General features: G+C 40.6%; 2 gene segments (V, D, J or C); both read right to left on the bottom strand.

Moving 5' to 3' along the window:
- Nucleotides 1-6,176: 6,176 nt before the first annotated feature.
- Nucleotides 6,177-6,862, bottom strand: LOC103693830 (T cell receptor delta variable 1-like). The segment is given in 2 exon segments: nt 6,177-6,586; nt 6,814-6,862. Coding segments are annotated over 2 exon segments (459 nt in total).
- Nucleotides 6,863-13,648: 6,786 nt separating this feature from the next.
- LOC134482211 (T cell receptor alpha variable 23/delta variable 6-like) lies at nt 13,649-14,221 on the bottom strand. The segment is given in 2 exon segments: nt 13,649-14,034; nt 14,170-14,221. Coding segments are annotated over 2 exon segments (438 nt in total).
- Between the last annotated feature and the right edge of the window lie 766 nt (nt 14,222-14,987).

Raw genomic sequence — 14,987 nt, 5'->3', positions numbered from 1 at the left:
TCCCTTATGACTAAAGATGTTGAACATTTCTCTAGGAGTTTCTCAGCCATTCATCATTCCTGAGCTGTGAGTTCTTCGTTTAGTTCTGAACCCCATTTTTTAATAGGGTTATTTGTTTCCCTGCGGTCTAACTTCTAGAGTTCTTTGTATATTTTGGATATAAGGCCTCTATCTGTTGTAGGATTGGTAAAGATCTTTTCCCAATCTATTGGTTGCCGTTTTATCCTAACCACAGTGTACTTTGCCTTTCAGAATGTTTGCAGTTTTATGAGATCCCATTTGTCTATTCTTGATCTTAGAGCATAAGCCATTGGTGTTTTGTCCAGGAAATTTTTTCCAGTGCCCATGTGTTCCAGATGCTGCCCTAGTTTTTCTTCTATTAGTTTGAGTGTGTCTGGTTTGATGTGGAGGTCCTTGATCCACTTGGACTTAAGCTTTGTACAGGGTGATAAGCATGGATCGATTTGCATTCTTATACATGTTGACCTCCAGTTGAACCAGCACCTTTTGCTGAATATGCTATCTTTCTTCCATTGAATGGTTTTGGCTCCTTTGTCAAAAATCAAGTGACCATAGGTGTGTGGGTTCATTTCTGGGTCTTCAATTCTGTTCCATTGGTCTATCTGTCTGTCTCTGTACCAATACCATGCAGTTTTTATCACTATTGCTCTGTAATATTGCTTGAATTCAGGGATAGTGATTCCCCCTGAAGTCCTTTTATTGTTGAGGATAGTTTTAGCTATCCTGGGTTTTTTGTTATTCCAGATGAATTTGCAAATTGTTCTGTCTAACTCTTTGAAGAATTGGATTGGTATTTTGATGGGGATTGCATTGAATCTGTAGATCGCTCTTGGTAAAATGGCCATTTTTACTATATTAATCCTGCCAATCCATGAGCATGGGAGATCTTTCCATCTTCTGAAATCTTCTTCAATTTCTTTCTTCAGAGTCTTGAAGTTCTTATTGTACAGATCTTTTACTTGCTTGGTTAAATTCACACCGAGGTACTTTATATTGTTCGGGTCTATTATGAAGGGTGTCGTTTCCCCAATTTCTTTCTCGCCTTGTTTCTCTTTTGTGTAGAGGAAAGCTACTAATTTATTTGAGTTAATTTTATACCCAGCCACTTTGCTGAAGTTGTTTATCAGCTTTAGTAGTTCTCTGGTGGAACTTTTGGGATCACTTAAATATACTATCATATTCATCTGCAAATAGTGATATTTTGACCAATCTCTATCCCCTTGATTTCCTTTTGTTGTCTGATTGCTCTGGCTAGAACTTCAAGAACTATATTGAATAAGTAGGGAGAGAGTGGGCAGCTTTGTTTAGTCCCTGATTTTAGTGGGATTGCTTCAAGTTTCTCTCCGTTTAGTTTAATGTTAGCAACTGGTTTGCTGTATATTGCTTTTACTATGTTTAGGTATGGGCCTTGAATTCCTATTCTTTCCAGGACTTTTATCATGAAGGGGTGTTGAATTTTGTCAAATGCTTTCTCAGCATCTAATGAAATGATCATGTGGTTTTGTTCTTTCAGTTTGTTTATATAATGAATCACGTTGATGGTTTTCCGTATATTAAACAATCCCTGCATGCCTGGGATGAAGCCTACTTGATCATGGTGGATGATTGTTTTGATGTGCTCTTAGATTCGGTTTGCCAGAATTTTATTGAGCATTTTTGCGTCGATATTCATAAGGGAAATTGGTCTGATGTTCTCTTTCTTTGTTGGGTCTTTGTGTGGTTTAGGTATAAGAGTAATTGTGGCTTCATAGAAGGAATTCGGTAGTGCTCCATCTGTTTCAATTTTGTGGAATACTTTGGATAGTATTGGTATGAGGTCTTCTATGAAGGTCTGATAGAATTCTGCACTAAACCTGTCTGGACCTGGGCTCTTTTTGGTTGGGAGACCTTTAATGACTGCTTCTATTTCCTTAGGAGTTATGGGGTTGTTTAACTGGTTTATCTGTTCCTGATTTAACTTCGGTACCTGGTATCTGTCTAGGAAATTGTCCATTTCCTGCAGATTTTCAAGTTTTGTTGAAAAAAGGCTTTTATAGTAAGATCTGATGATTTTTTGAATTTCCTCTGAATCTGTAGTTATGTCTCCCTTTTCATTTCTGATTTTGTTAATTTGGAGACACTCTCTGTGTTCTCTCGTTAGCCTGGCTAAGGGTTTATCTATCTTGTTGATTTTCTCAAAGAACCAACTTTTGGTTCTGTTGATTCTTTCTATGGTCCTTTTTGTTTCTACTTGGCTGATTTCAGCTCTGAGTTTGATTATTTCCTGTCTTCTATGCCTCCTGGGTATATTTGCTTCATTTTGTTCTAGAGCTTTTAGGTGTGCTGTCAAGCTGCTGACATATGCTCTCTCCTGTTCCTTTCTGCAGGCACTCAGAGCTATGAGTTTTCCTCTTAGCACAGCTTTCATTGTGTCCCATAAGTTTGGGTATGTTGTACCTTCATTTTCATTAAATTCTAAAAAGTCTTTAATTTCTTTCTTTATTTCTTCCTTGACCAGGTTATCATTGAGTAGAGCATTGTTCAACTTCCATGTATATGTGGGCGTTCTTCCCTTATTGTGATTGAAGACCAACTTTAGGCCGTGGTGGTCTGATAGCACGCATGGGATTATTTCTATCTTCCTGTACCTGTTGAGGCCCGTTTTTTGACCAATTATATGGTCAGTTTTGGAGAAAGTCCCATGAGGAGCTGAGAAGAATGTGTATCCTTTTGCTTTAGGGTAGAATGTTCTATAAATATGTTAAGTCCATTTGGTTCATGACTTCTCTTAGTCTGTCTACGTCTCTGTTTAATTTCACTTTCCATGATCTGTACATTGATGAGAATGGGGTGTTGAAATCTCCTACTATTATTGTGTGAGGTGCAATGTGTGTTTGGAGCTTTAGTAAGGTTTCTTTTATGTATGTAGGTGCCCTTGTATATGGGGCATAGATATTTAGGATTGAGAGTTCATCTTGGTGGATTTTTCCTTTGATGAATATGAAGTGGCCTTCCTTATCTTTTTTGATGACTTTTAGTTGAAAATTGATTTTATTTGATATTAGAATGGCTACTCCAGCTTGCTTCTTCCGACCATTTGCTTGGAAAGTTGATTTCCAGCCTTTCACTCTGAGGTAGTGTCTGTCTTTGTCTCTGAGGTGTGTTTCCTGTAGGCAGCAGAATTCAGGGTCCTCATTGCGTATCCAGTTTGTTAATCTATGTCTTTTTATTGGGGAGTTGAGACCATTGATGTTGAGAGTTATTAAGGAATAGTGATTATTGCTTCCTGTTATATTCATATTTGGATGTGAGGTTATGTTTGTGTACTTTTCTTCTCTTTGTTTTGTTGACAAGACGATTAGTTTCTTGCTTTTTCTAGGGTGTAGTTTGCCTCCTTATGTTGGCCTTTACCGTTTATTATCGTTTGTAGTGCTGGATTTGTAGAAAGATATTGTGTAAATTTGGTTTTGTCATGGAATATCTTGGTTTCTCCATCTATGTTAATTGAGAGTTTTGCAGGATACAGTAACCTGGGCTGGCATTTGTGTTCTCTTAGGGGCTGTATGACATCTGTTCAGGATCTTCTAGCTTTCATAGTCTCTGGCGAAAAGTCTGGTGTGATTCTGATAGGTCGGCCTTTATATGTTACTTGACCTTTTTCCCTTACTGCTTTTAATATTCTTTCTTTATTTTGTGCATTTGGTGTTTTGACTATTATGTGTCGGTAGGTGTTTCTTTTCTGGTCCAATCTAATTGGAGTTAGGTAGGCTTCTTGTATGCCTATGGGTATCTCTTTTTTGGGTTAGGGAAGTTTTCTTCTATGATTTTGTTGAAGATATTTACTGGTCCTTTGAGCTGGGAGTCTTCACTCTCTTCTATACCTATTATCCTTAGGTTTGATCTTCTCATTGAGTCCTGGATTTCCTGTATGTTTTGGACCAGTAGCTTTTTCCACTTTACATTATCTTTGACTGTTGAGTCAATGATTTCTATGGAATTTTCTGCTCCTGAGATTCTCTCTTCTATCTCTTGTATTCTGTTGGTGATGCTTTTATCTATGGCTCCTTGTCTCTTCCTTTGGTTTTCTATATCCAGGGTTGTTTCCATGTGTTCTTTCTTGATTGCTTCTATTTCCATTTTTAATTCCTTCAATTGTTTGACTGTGTTTTCCTGGAATTCTTTCAGGGATTTTTGTGATTCTTCTCTATAGGCTTCTACTTGTTTATTTATGTTTTCCTGGAATTCTTTCAGGGATTTTTGTGATTCCTCTCTGTAGGCTTCTACTTGTTTATTTCTGTTTTCCTGTGTTTCTCTAAGGGAGTTCTTCATGTCTTTCTTGACGTCCTCCAGCATCATGATCAAATATGATTTTGAAACTAGATCTTGCTTTTCTGGTGTGTTTGGATATTCCGTGTTTGCTTTCCTGGGAGAATTGGGCTCCGATGATGCCATGTAGTCTTGGTTTCTGTTGCTTGGGTTCCTGCGCTTGCCTCTCGCCATCAGATTATCTCTAGTGTTACTTTGTTCTGCTATTTCTGACAGTGGCTAGACTGTCCTATAAGCCTGTGTGTCAGGAGTGCTGTAGACCTGTTTTCCTGTTTTTTTTTCAGCCAGTTATGGGGACAGAGTGTTCTGCTTTCGGGCGTGTAGTTTTTCCTATCTACAGGTCTTCAGCTGTTCCTGTGGGCCCTTGTCTTGAGTTCACCAGGCAGGTTGCTTGGAGCAGGAACGTTTATCTTACCTGTGTTCCCGAGGCTCAAGTTTGCTTGTGGGGTGTTGCCTATGAGCTCTCCTCAGGGGCAGCAACCAGGAAGATCTGCGCCACCCTTTCCTGGAGCTTCCATGCACCAGGGTTCCAGATTGGGTTTGGTGTTTTCCTCTGGCGTCAGAGATGTGGGCAGAGTGTAGTCTCTTCTGGTTTCCCAGGCGTGTCTGCCTCTCTGAAGGTTTAGCTCTCCCTCCCAAGGGATTTGGGTGCAGAGAACTGTTTATCTGGTTGGTTCCTTCAGGTTCCAGCGGTGTCCTAGCCTATGGTTTTTAATAGGTGAATTGAAGTTATTTACCTCCTTTATCATGTACAGTTTATGCAAATTACCTAGAAACAGGACCTGGAACATACACTCACTAATTAAAAGCAGTCACTCCTTTAGCAGAGGACTTAGATTCAGTGCCTGACATCCATGTGATAAATCCTTTCCTTCGATAACTCCAATTTCCAGAATCTAATATCCCCTTCTGGCCTCCATGAGCACCAGACTTCACCCAGTCTATACATGCTGACAAAAAGGTTACACACATGATATAAAAAATAATCTTTAAAAACATATCTGGAAACACATTTCTCAGAATTTCATTCTCCATGTTGCTGTGTTTTGGGGGTGGACATGGAAAAGCCAACTGTAGAAGACTCAAGAATCAGGTGTGATATATTTAATTATTTTTATATAGCCCTGCAGATTCAGTCCCCATAAATATTTGATGTCCATTAGATTCCAGCTCACTTTACCATTAACACTCTTCTCCTTACTTCTACAGCTTTTCTTTATTCAGGTCGAGTCTGTGTGTATCATGTTGGCAAATGGCACAACTTCTTCTGATGCTCCCCCAAACCACAGGGACTGAGGAGGTGAGGGAGGTTTATCCTATGAGATTCCATTGGCTTTCTGGGTATTACTGAATTTTCACAAATCTCAGGACTGCCAGGTGCTACGCTCATGTACCTGTCCTCCCCAACTGCTGGTTAAGCTGAACTTCAGTACCTCAGGCTCAGTACTAGATACAAAGGTAAAGATTGGTGGAGTAACCCAGTCACCACCAGTATTTCATGGAGAGAAATCATTATAGTCTGTCTCTGACTACTTTACTCATGCTGGATCTCCTTCTGAGTGTAACTTTCTCCAGGAAATTATGCTCTTTGCTATTCCAGATGCGTCCTCTGAGGTATGTTCTGTTAACAAATTAAAGAGAAACTTCAAATTATTGTGGTGCAAGATTCCCAAGTACAGAAAATATTACACATATTCTCAGCAGTCTATTTTTAACTCTGTTTTAAGTCAGTGTAGTATACAAAGCCGCTCACAATAATTATTTCTAAATTGCATGCCCTGAGGTTTTACTTAGAAACACAGTTCTGAAGCAGACCACAGACGGAGCATCCACAGTTGAGATCTTCTTGTTCAGGATGTGCAGGCGTGCGTCTCAGCTGGGCTCCCTCTCTCACAGAGCCTCTGCTTAAGGAGCCCCAGTTTTTGTTCAGCTTGTGCCATCACTTCAAACAGTGTGTCACTTTCCCAGAGAGCACAGAAATACTTCCCCGAATCCTCTGGTCGAGAGGCTGAAATGACAAGGCTGATGGACTTGAGTGATTTCTGGAAGACTACAGAATAGCAGCCGCTCCTCTGGTTCTGAGAATCAAAAGAAGGTTGGCGAATAAGGAAAATTATATCTCCACTAAGAAGCTGCTTGTACCAAAAAAGATGATAAAAGTTCTGACTTGTCTCATATGAACAGTCCAGGGTGACTTCTTCCCCCTCCTGCCTGCTTGCTGTTGACTGAACCTGAGTCACTTTCTGGGCCATATTACATCCTGCAAAACAACCAGAAGAACGAATTAAAAGCTTATCCTGTGGAAGTGTGAACCAAACACTGTTGGAATTGGGCACCTTAGGACCCAAAGAGAAAGCTGACTGAATACACATTGTGCTGGCTTGGCTTCCCTCCAATCCTTCTTGCCCCTCGTGTCTATAGGAACTGTCATATGCCTGGGACAATGCTTCCTGTTAGATTTTCTTAGTTATACACGATGCATCATACCAGATAAAGCCAAGGCCACCAGCACACAGAGCAGGCTCTGAGGAGGCATGTGGCACTTGTCCCTCTGCATGAGTGTGTCTGTTCCGCCTCAGCTCAGCTCTCAGTCTGAGCAACAGGCAGTGTGCACATGAACTGCCTGTGTGTCTTTCATTACCTCAAGCAGGAAATGGGGTTTTGTGTGGTCATAGGCCACAAGTTCCATACATGGAGATCAAATGTGTAGCTCACCACAGACCTTTACTTGCTTCCTTGTTTTTCTTAGTAGTCAAAAGAGGCAGCACTTAGAAAAGGGAGCTTCAGAAAACTCATGCCTGCTAAGGGTGTAGCTGCTTTATACACGTGGGTGCTATTCTGTTGTCAAATTAAGCTAAATAAAAATAATAAGTTCTCAAGGATCTCATAAATTACCCCATCAACCTTTGGGATCTGAAATAATCTTTCTCTCTTAGTGAGTGTGTTGATCTATCTAAATTCTGCAATGAACAAAGTTAGTTTTAATCACATGGTAAAGGATAGTAGATCAGAATTATTAAAGATCCCTGTTTGTTTATAGTCTGTAAAATAGTAAGAGGAATGACATAATAATCTTTAGAGGCTAAGTAGATGCTCAGTGTGTCAGGGGTCAGTTATGAATCATGAGTCATCTCCAGCAGTCACACATGAATTCAGTTGCTGTGGGTGCACCTGAAGTCTGAGCACTAAGAAGCAGAGACAGGAGAATCCTGGAATCTCACTGGTCAGTCAGTCAGTGGGCTTCAGTCTCAGTGAAAACCTCAACCAAAGACACCAATCAATCAAACAAACAAACAATTATTCAATCAATAAATGTAGAAAGCAATAGAGGAGGATACCTAATTTGACCACTGGTTCACACACAAACACAAACACAAATATACACAGACAGGGAGAAAGATGAACAGAGAGACAAAGATACACACACATACACACACAAACATACACAAACACACATATGCACACAGAGAGACAGATGCACAGAGAAAGAGAAACATACATACAGAGATGGGGCAGGGAAGATAGACAGACAGACATTATACCAATTAAAAAACCCTCCGTTACAAAAAATGATTAGGTTTTTAAAGTCTAACATCAAGTTTTATTCAGAAGGTATGTTCATTTCTCTCCAAACAGAGAACTATACTTATTATATGTCCTTGAAATTTCTGTCCCACTGACATGAAGGATTCAGTCTTGCTTGTTAAATTCTGTGTATTTTTAATTTACAAAACGGTCTCATAATAAGCTTGCCAGGTCTCTCTGTGACTCAAACCTATTACATGTCCACGCTACACATAAACCGTCTGTACTTAGAAACATGCTAATTCCAGGTGACTTGGTGGTGGAATTTCTGTGTCCTGCTGTATCCTATTTTGAATGTAGCTCTTCATCTTCCAGGTGTAGTCGTTAATCCAAGAAGCAATCAAAAGAGAAAATGCAAACAAGGTCTCTGAAACAGCTCCAGCCTTTCTGAGATCAAGTGACCAATAAGCAAGTACATCAGAGACTACTGAGGACTCTGAGGTATCCTCCTCTGTTCACTTCACTACTGAGAGCTGAGATCACATGCCCTGGACTGCAGTCTCTGTACTTAGCAGGAGACCATGGGAGCCACAGCAGCCTGAGGAGCTCAAGATGGCAGGGCTCTGCCCCTGCTCTAGTTCTCCACAGAACAGGTGAATGTTCTGCTGCATGGCCACAGCCTCTGAGATGTGGCTTTGGAGTACACTGGGTTTGAGTCCTGGGCTGAACAATTGGTCTTATTCTAAATGCTCCTGTGTCTTTCCTTGTGATTTATTGATAGACAATACTTCCTAGTGAAGACAAAGTTTAAGATTGGTAGAGAGACAGCTCATCAGTGAACAGCACTTGCTGCTAATAATAAAGGTAGAAGCTCAGCTCCCAGGACATTTGACAGGCTAAGTGTCCTGCAAAAACTCAAACTCCAGCCTTGAGGGATTGGACACCATCTTTTGTCCTTCACATGCACACAGGAGTGACTAACCAAGTATATACACAAGGCTTTGTATACTCACACAGATGTGGATGACAGCACACACACACACACACACACACACACACACACACACACACACACACAAAATCAATCAATCAAACCTTGTAAAAAGAATAAAGCTTAATATTCAAAAGTCATAAAAAGAAGTTAGTAATTCAGGAAAATTGGGATAATAGTGTGCTTAGTTCAGAAGGGGAAAGGAAGTTTAATACAGATGGAGAGAGAGAGAGAGAGAGAGAGAGAGAGAGAGAGAGAGAGAGAGTAATGCCACTGAGGATGTTTGAAATAGCCTTAAAGATACTTATTGTTTCATGTTTACTTGAATTACATTCTGTATTTTTTAAGGAAGTTATCCCACTCAAGGTGGCAATACCCCCTCAAGAGACAGATCATCTAATAAGAAACCAAATGCCAGGCATGAGAAACTTCTTTCCATATGTGGATCATGGGAATCCAAGAGGCTCTAGGAAGAGTGCTGGCTATTCCTGTTGTCCTTGGATACCAGAGATTGAAGTCAAGTCCCTATTGAAGATACAGTGCACGTTGTTCATAGGACTTTAAAGACTTGAACTGGATCTGACCTGAAAACCTCGCTGCTGACCGCTAACTTTCATAACATAAAAAGGTGCCATTCAAGTTGCCAAAGCAGGGAAGACACCAATAGTTCTACCTTGACGTGATTCTTATGAATCACATTAGTGAACAACCCTGCAAGGTACTTACACAGGTGCAATGGTTGTAAACAATGCCTCTCAAGAGGGAAACCAGGCTTGGCATTAAAAGGTAGCTACCTACTCAAACCTCATGAAGTTATGGGTCTTAGAGGAGAATCTACTATTACCACTTAATAAACTAGAAACCTTTATAAACTGTAGTCTAAATACTCCTCCTTATGCCCATGAGTAAGTGTCGCTCTCCTGTTTCTCAAGGAAGTTTTCTTTTGCAGCAGATGGAGACTGTTATAGGAAACTCCTGGTCAAAATATAGCGAACAATCGATCATGGGATAGTCAGCCCCTTGAATACATCTACAGCAAGATGCTGTATCTCTCTCTACATCCACATCTATGCTGAATACTCAGAAAACACTGGAGAAAAGAAGGCAGCAAGAAAGTCTAAAAGTCAGAAGGACAGGAAGTCTGCTGTAAGAAGACTGTCTGTTAGAAATGACAGGGAAGAGATGCTCTTGGTTGATACCACAACAGACTGCATAACTAGTCCTGAACAATGATGGTGCCCATAGACATAGTAAATGTCATGGGGCTCCATCCCTAGACAAAGAACTATAGACAACTGAGTACTGCTGCCAGGGACAAACGGACATCCCCAGGGAGGAGCATTTGATGAATGCTACAGCATCAAGTGGTCAGCACAGAAATCACACAAGCAACACCATACACAACACAACAGGTTGTATTTATATAGTCATATACACACACTAGAGGTGTGTGTGTTTGTGTGTGTGTGTGTGTGTGTGTGTGTGTGTGTATGTGTAAAAGGGTAACCATAGAAACAGTGGCCATGGATTTGAAATTACTATTGGAGAGCTTAAGTGAAGCTGGAGGTGGAGGACACAGAAGGTGTTTCATGGAGGGAAGAGGAGGGGAAAATGAGGTAAATATGTTTTAATTAAAATAAAAATAATAACTTAAAATATCAAAGTTAATAAATCAATCTGTGATCTGTGATAAGGCCTGAGGGGACATCTCAGAACAAAATTTTTTAATTTTTATTTATTGCCTCATAAAATAAATTTTTCATGCAATATTTTTACTCATATTCTTTCCCCTTACCCCAACACCTTCCAAATCCTTTCCCCTACCTTCTACCTAACCCAACTCCATGATCTCTCCCTCTCCCTCTCTCTCTCTCTCTCTCTCTCTCTCTCTCTCTCTCTCTCTCTTCTCTGTCTGTCTGTCTGCCTCAAAACCATTATTTTTTTTAAAAAATGTAATAGATTAAAAAAACAGTGAAAAGACAAAACCAAACCAAATCAAAAGCACAGAGAGAATGTGGAATCCATTATGTGTTAGGGGTCCTGCCCTGTAGTGTAGGTGGAACGCAGACTACCATGCTAATTAGGGTAATCAAGATTATAAGAGCCCTTTAATTTTTGGCCAGTGACCAATAAAGTGGTAATGCCTTAGAGTCTCTTGGTGTCAAAGGTCAGGCATACAGCATTTTTATAAAAACCATGAAAGACAAAGTTATATCAAAGTTCAGCTAGTGTCTTAGTAACTTTGTAACTTCTATTTTGACACAACGTAGTAGGTATTTCAGGTACAACATAACATTTATTTCGACTCTGTCTTCAATTATTTTATTCATATTTAGTCACTATAAATAATATTTTGGTAAATATGTCTGGACCAAGGTCAGGGTTATAGAGATTCCCAATGTGTAGTCAAGGCAGATGCAACTGAGAAATGTGAAAACAGACATAAAATTGAGTAAGGAGACAGAGCTGCCTCACTGATGTCGTGGTTGACATGGAAGAAAAGTGGTTTTCTTTAGCACCAGGAACCAATTGCAATAGCTTCTTCCCTTTTGCAATCAACACTTTTGTTCCTATTGGATGTTTAATCAGGTTTTCCCCTCCCATAACTCCTGCCTTGTCAGTTTTGCTTTGTTTTGGCATGTTTAAATTTATTGGCCTGTTTGTTGTTTTGATTATTATTTTGTGGGTTTTGATTTTGTTGTTTGGGGTGGGTGATATTTTTGTTTTATTTTGATTTTTGAAACTGAGAGAGGGAGAAAGAATATGAAGTTGGTAGACTGGAAAAGGGAGTTGGGAAGATAAGCATGAGTCCCCACTCTATTGCCTAGACTCACTCAACTGTCAACTGTTCTGAGTCCAGTCTGATTAAAGGTGAAACATGATCACCAATCCTGGCTTTTTGCAGAGACAAACCAGAAATCCTTACCCTTCCTTCCTCCTTACCCCCAAACCACTGGGAATTCACATCCGCAAAACATCACAGAAAAATAAAATCAAAACAGATTTGTGAGACTGAACTGTCACGTTGGGTCCTGAAGAGCCAATGGCCCCGACAAAGGCTTATCCGATGACACAGCTCTGGGAATCTTGGCAGGAGTTGGAGAAGGAGAAGCATGAGAGTGAGGAGCTTCAGTATCTAGATGTTCGGTGATGCCATTCACTGTCACAGGAGCCTATAGTTGGTGTTGTTCTTCAGTTATTGTTAGAGTTTTCAGAAAAAGAAAACTCCTCTGTAAATCATCTTTCTCTCACAAAACCATGACTACATCAGCAATGGCCCAAATATTTATTTCTTCAGACACTGAAGCATGGAGACCCCCACACACAATTGACTGCAGGCTGAAAATGCATCTGGCAAAGGAATTTATGTCAAACCTCAAACTCCAAAAGCAGACATTTGCTTGCCCACCACAGGAAGACACCGAAGTGGTTATTGTTATGTTATACTACATCAATCTGTCATAACTCTCTCTCAGCTCTCTTTAAATAATTTCCAGCCTTTCATTCCAGAGGAAGCTCAGGGTTTGGCCTCAAGGTACCCAGAGTTTCCAAATTCTCTGTGGTACATCCTTAAGTATGCATTCCCTCTCCTGCTGACATCCAAGCTCAGTGTCTGCATTCTGAATCCTACCCCAATCAGATGCAAATACTGTTTCCAATTTCTGACTCTAGTTTAAAATGTGACAAGGACAGAAGATTTTGAAGGACATGGGAAGGTCACTTACTGGTATTTTGAGATATATCTCCTATGCTTAATGCCAACTGGCTTTATTTTCCTTTGTAACTTTCCCTTTGTGATACTGAAAATCTATTCACTGTGGATGAGAAAGAGAATTTATAGCGTTCACATTCTTAAATTAAATACCTTGCACAGTGTTTTTGTTCATGTTGTTCTCCTGAGACAGAGGTCCACTGTGTTGCTAAGGCTAGATTCCCAATCCTAGGCTCACATTCCTCCTCACTTGGCTTCCATCTTGTCACATCAACTCTGTGACAAGAAAATATTTAAATGTATAAGACAATGAAAGTTTTTCCATTAGAAATCTGGTTGGCATTTCTATAGCACCAAATGAGTAAACCTTGCAAACTGTTATGCAATAAGAGGTCCTTTTTCAATTCTGTGCATTGCAGATGGCCGTACAGATGGGAGCTGATTTTATATGATAGGAGTTTTACATCCACTTTATATTTTGTTCATCTGTGAAATATACATGTGAAATTATTTCTTTAGTGAAGGTTATGCATTTTCATTATATGAGGAAATTGAATTCTTCATTCCCCACTGATGTCTTCTGTCTATTGTAGACATGACTGCATCCTTGTGAAAACCTCCTGCTTTGCATACTTGAATTTGTTGGAGGTAGATGAGGATATGAGAGGCAAAACAAGAGGAAGTGGTCATGTGAATCACCACTTCTCTGGTCATCAGAGGAAACTAAGGTAAAAGAAAGCTCTATGTGATTCCTATCCCAGGAGCCAAAGTCATTGCCTCCTGACACTGCACTGTAACACCACACATTCAGAACATTGTTGACAAGAGTGCAGGGAGACAGGGACTCTGTAATTTATAGTTGCCACAAACCAATCACACAGAGAACTATTTATACAACTACGCAGCAAAGTGGTTCATCTAAACTAGCTAAGGGAATAGATGGAAGACGCCAGCTGCTCTTAAGGGAGACGGGAGAAAGCAAGCCATGACTCCAGCTTGGTCTGTCTCTGGACCAATGGTCTAATCCTCACACTCACTGAGTGATCTCTTCACCTGCTCCTGCACATGACAACTCCTGTGCATCTCTGCCAGGCTCAGCCCGCAGCAGGGCTTTGCTGGAGCCTCAGCTGCAGGTTTGGGTCTGGGCTGCAGGTGTGTGGAGAGCACTGTGCCCTTGCTGCACAGAAGTAGGTGGCTGAGTCTCCAGGCTGAGAGTCTTCGATGTGCAAGGAGAGCCGTTTCTCACTTTTCCTGAGGAAAACTGTGAATCTTCCGTCTTCCTTTTTATAGGACACTGAACTTATGGCTATCAGGAGTACAGGGCCTTCCCCAGGGAACTGCTGATACCATGGGAAGTAGCTAAAAGTGCTATCCTCATAACTGCAGTTCAGAACTGTGGTTCCTCCTTCCCAGACTGTCAGAGATTGGGGACTTTGTTTCACCTGCTGCTGGTCACGTCTCTCCTGCTGGCCACTCACCCCTGTGTAGAGAAATAACTGTTGTTAGCTTCCCAGGAATGTACTTCCTGCTTATGATAACATGACTTCCTGGTGCCCCAATTCTCCTGTGCCTCCACATTAATCCCATATCCTCGGGTTTCTCCTCCATGACTCACCAGCCAGGTGAAGGCCTAGGAGTAAAAACGATGCTGTCAGGATCTTGTTCATTTCTCCTAGACTGAAGGTTGTGGGGAACTCAGGTGGCCATTTTTCTCCCCACAGAGCACTGTCTCCAACTTCACAGGCACCTCAGTTCTTTCAGCAGGCTCCACCCTTCACAATCACTTTTTCTTCTAAAGCTCTTTCTGACTTACGAAGCACTTCCCATTCTGCTCAAATTTAGTACTGCTGTAAGCAGAGTCCTGAGACTCAGGAACCCTGACACTGTAATTCTGCTATCATAGGTTGTTGGTAAAATTTTGTGTTGATAAAGCCACCAAGTATAGCAGTGTGTATTTTCTGAAATGAAGACGAAAAGAAAAGAAAGAAGGAAAGAAAAAAAAAAAGAAAGAGAGAGAGAGTGTGGACAATGCTCCCAATTCAGTCAGAGAAGATCCTGACTGAGGAGATGCTTTAGCTCTCTTCACATCATGAGTAGATTTCCCAGTGGGAAGGAGATATAACAATTCTAGGCTCAGGTCATATCAGTGTGGCAGAATAACAGACAAGGTCTGGGTGACAGCTTTGCAAATGTATATTAGAGGACTTGATGTGGCCCTGGTCTTGAATCTGGTAACATTTAATTCTAAAGTCTTATTTGTCAGTCCTATGATCCTGGGATAGACAGATGCAGTATTTTCAATTAATTTCAGTTTGCCCCAGTGGAGTATTATCAGGTCTATCAACCTTGTTCCATAGTCGGTCCAGTGCCCTACAAAATTGGCTCTATGATTGAGGTTTTGTTTTGATTTGTGTTTTTGTTTTGGTGTGCGCT

Source organism: Rattus norvegicus, chromosome 15, assembly GCF_036323735.1.
Source record: "Rattus norvegicus strain BN/NHsdMcwi chromosome 15, GRCr8, whole genome shotgun sequence".
Classification (NCBI taxonomy): Eukaryota; Metazoa; Chordata; class Mammalia; order Rodentia; family Muridae; genus Rattus; species Rattus norvegicus.
The sequence above is the reverse complement of the archived record's forward strand: the minus strand, read 5'-3'. Positions and strand labels throughout refer to the sequence as shown.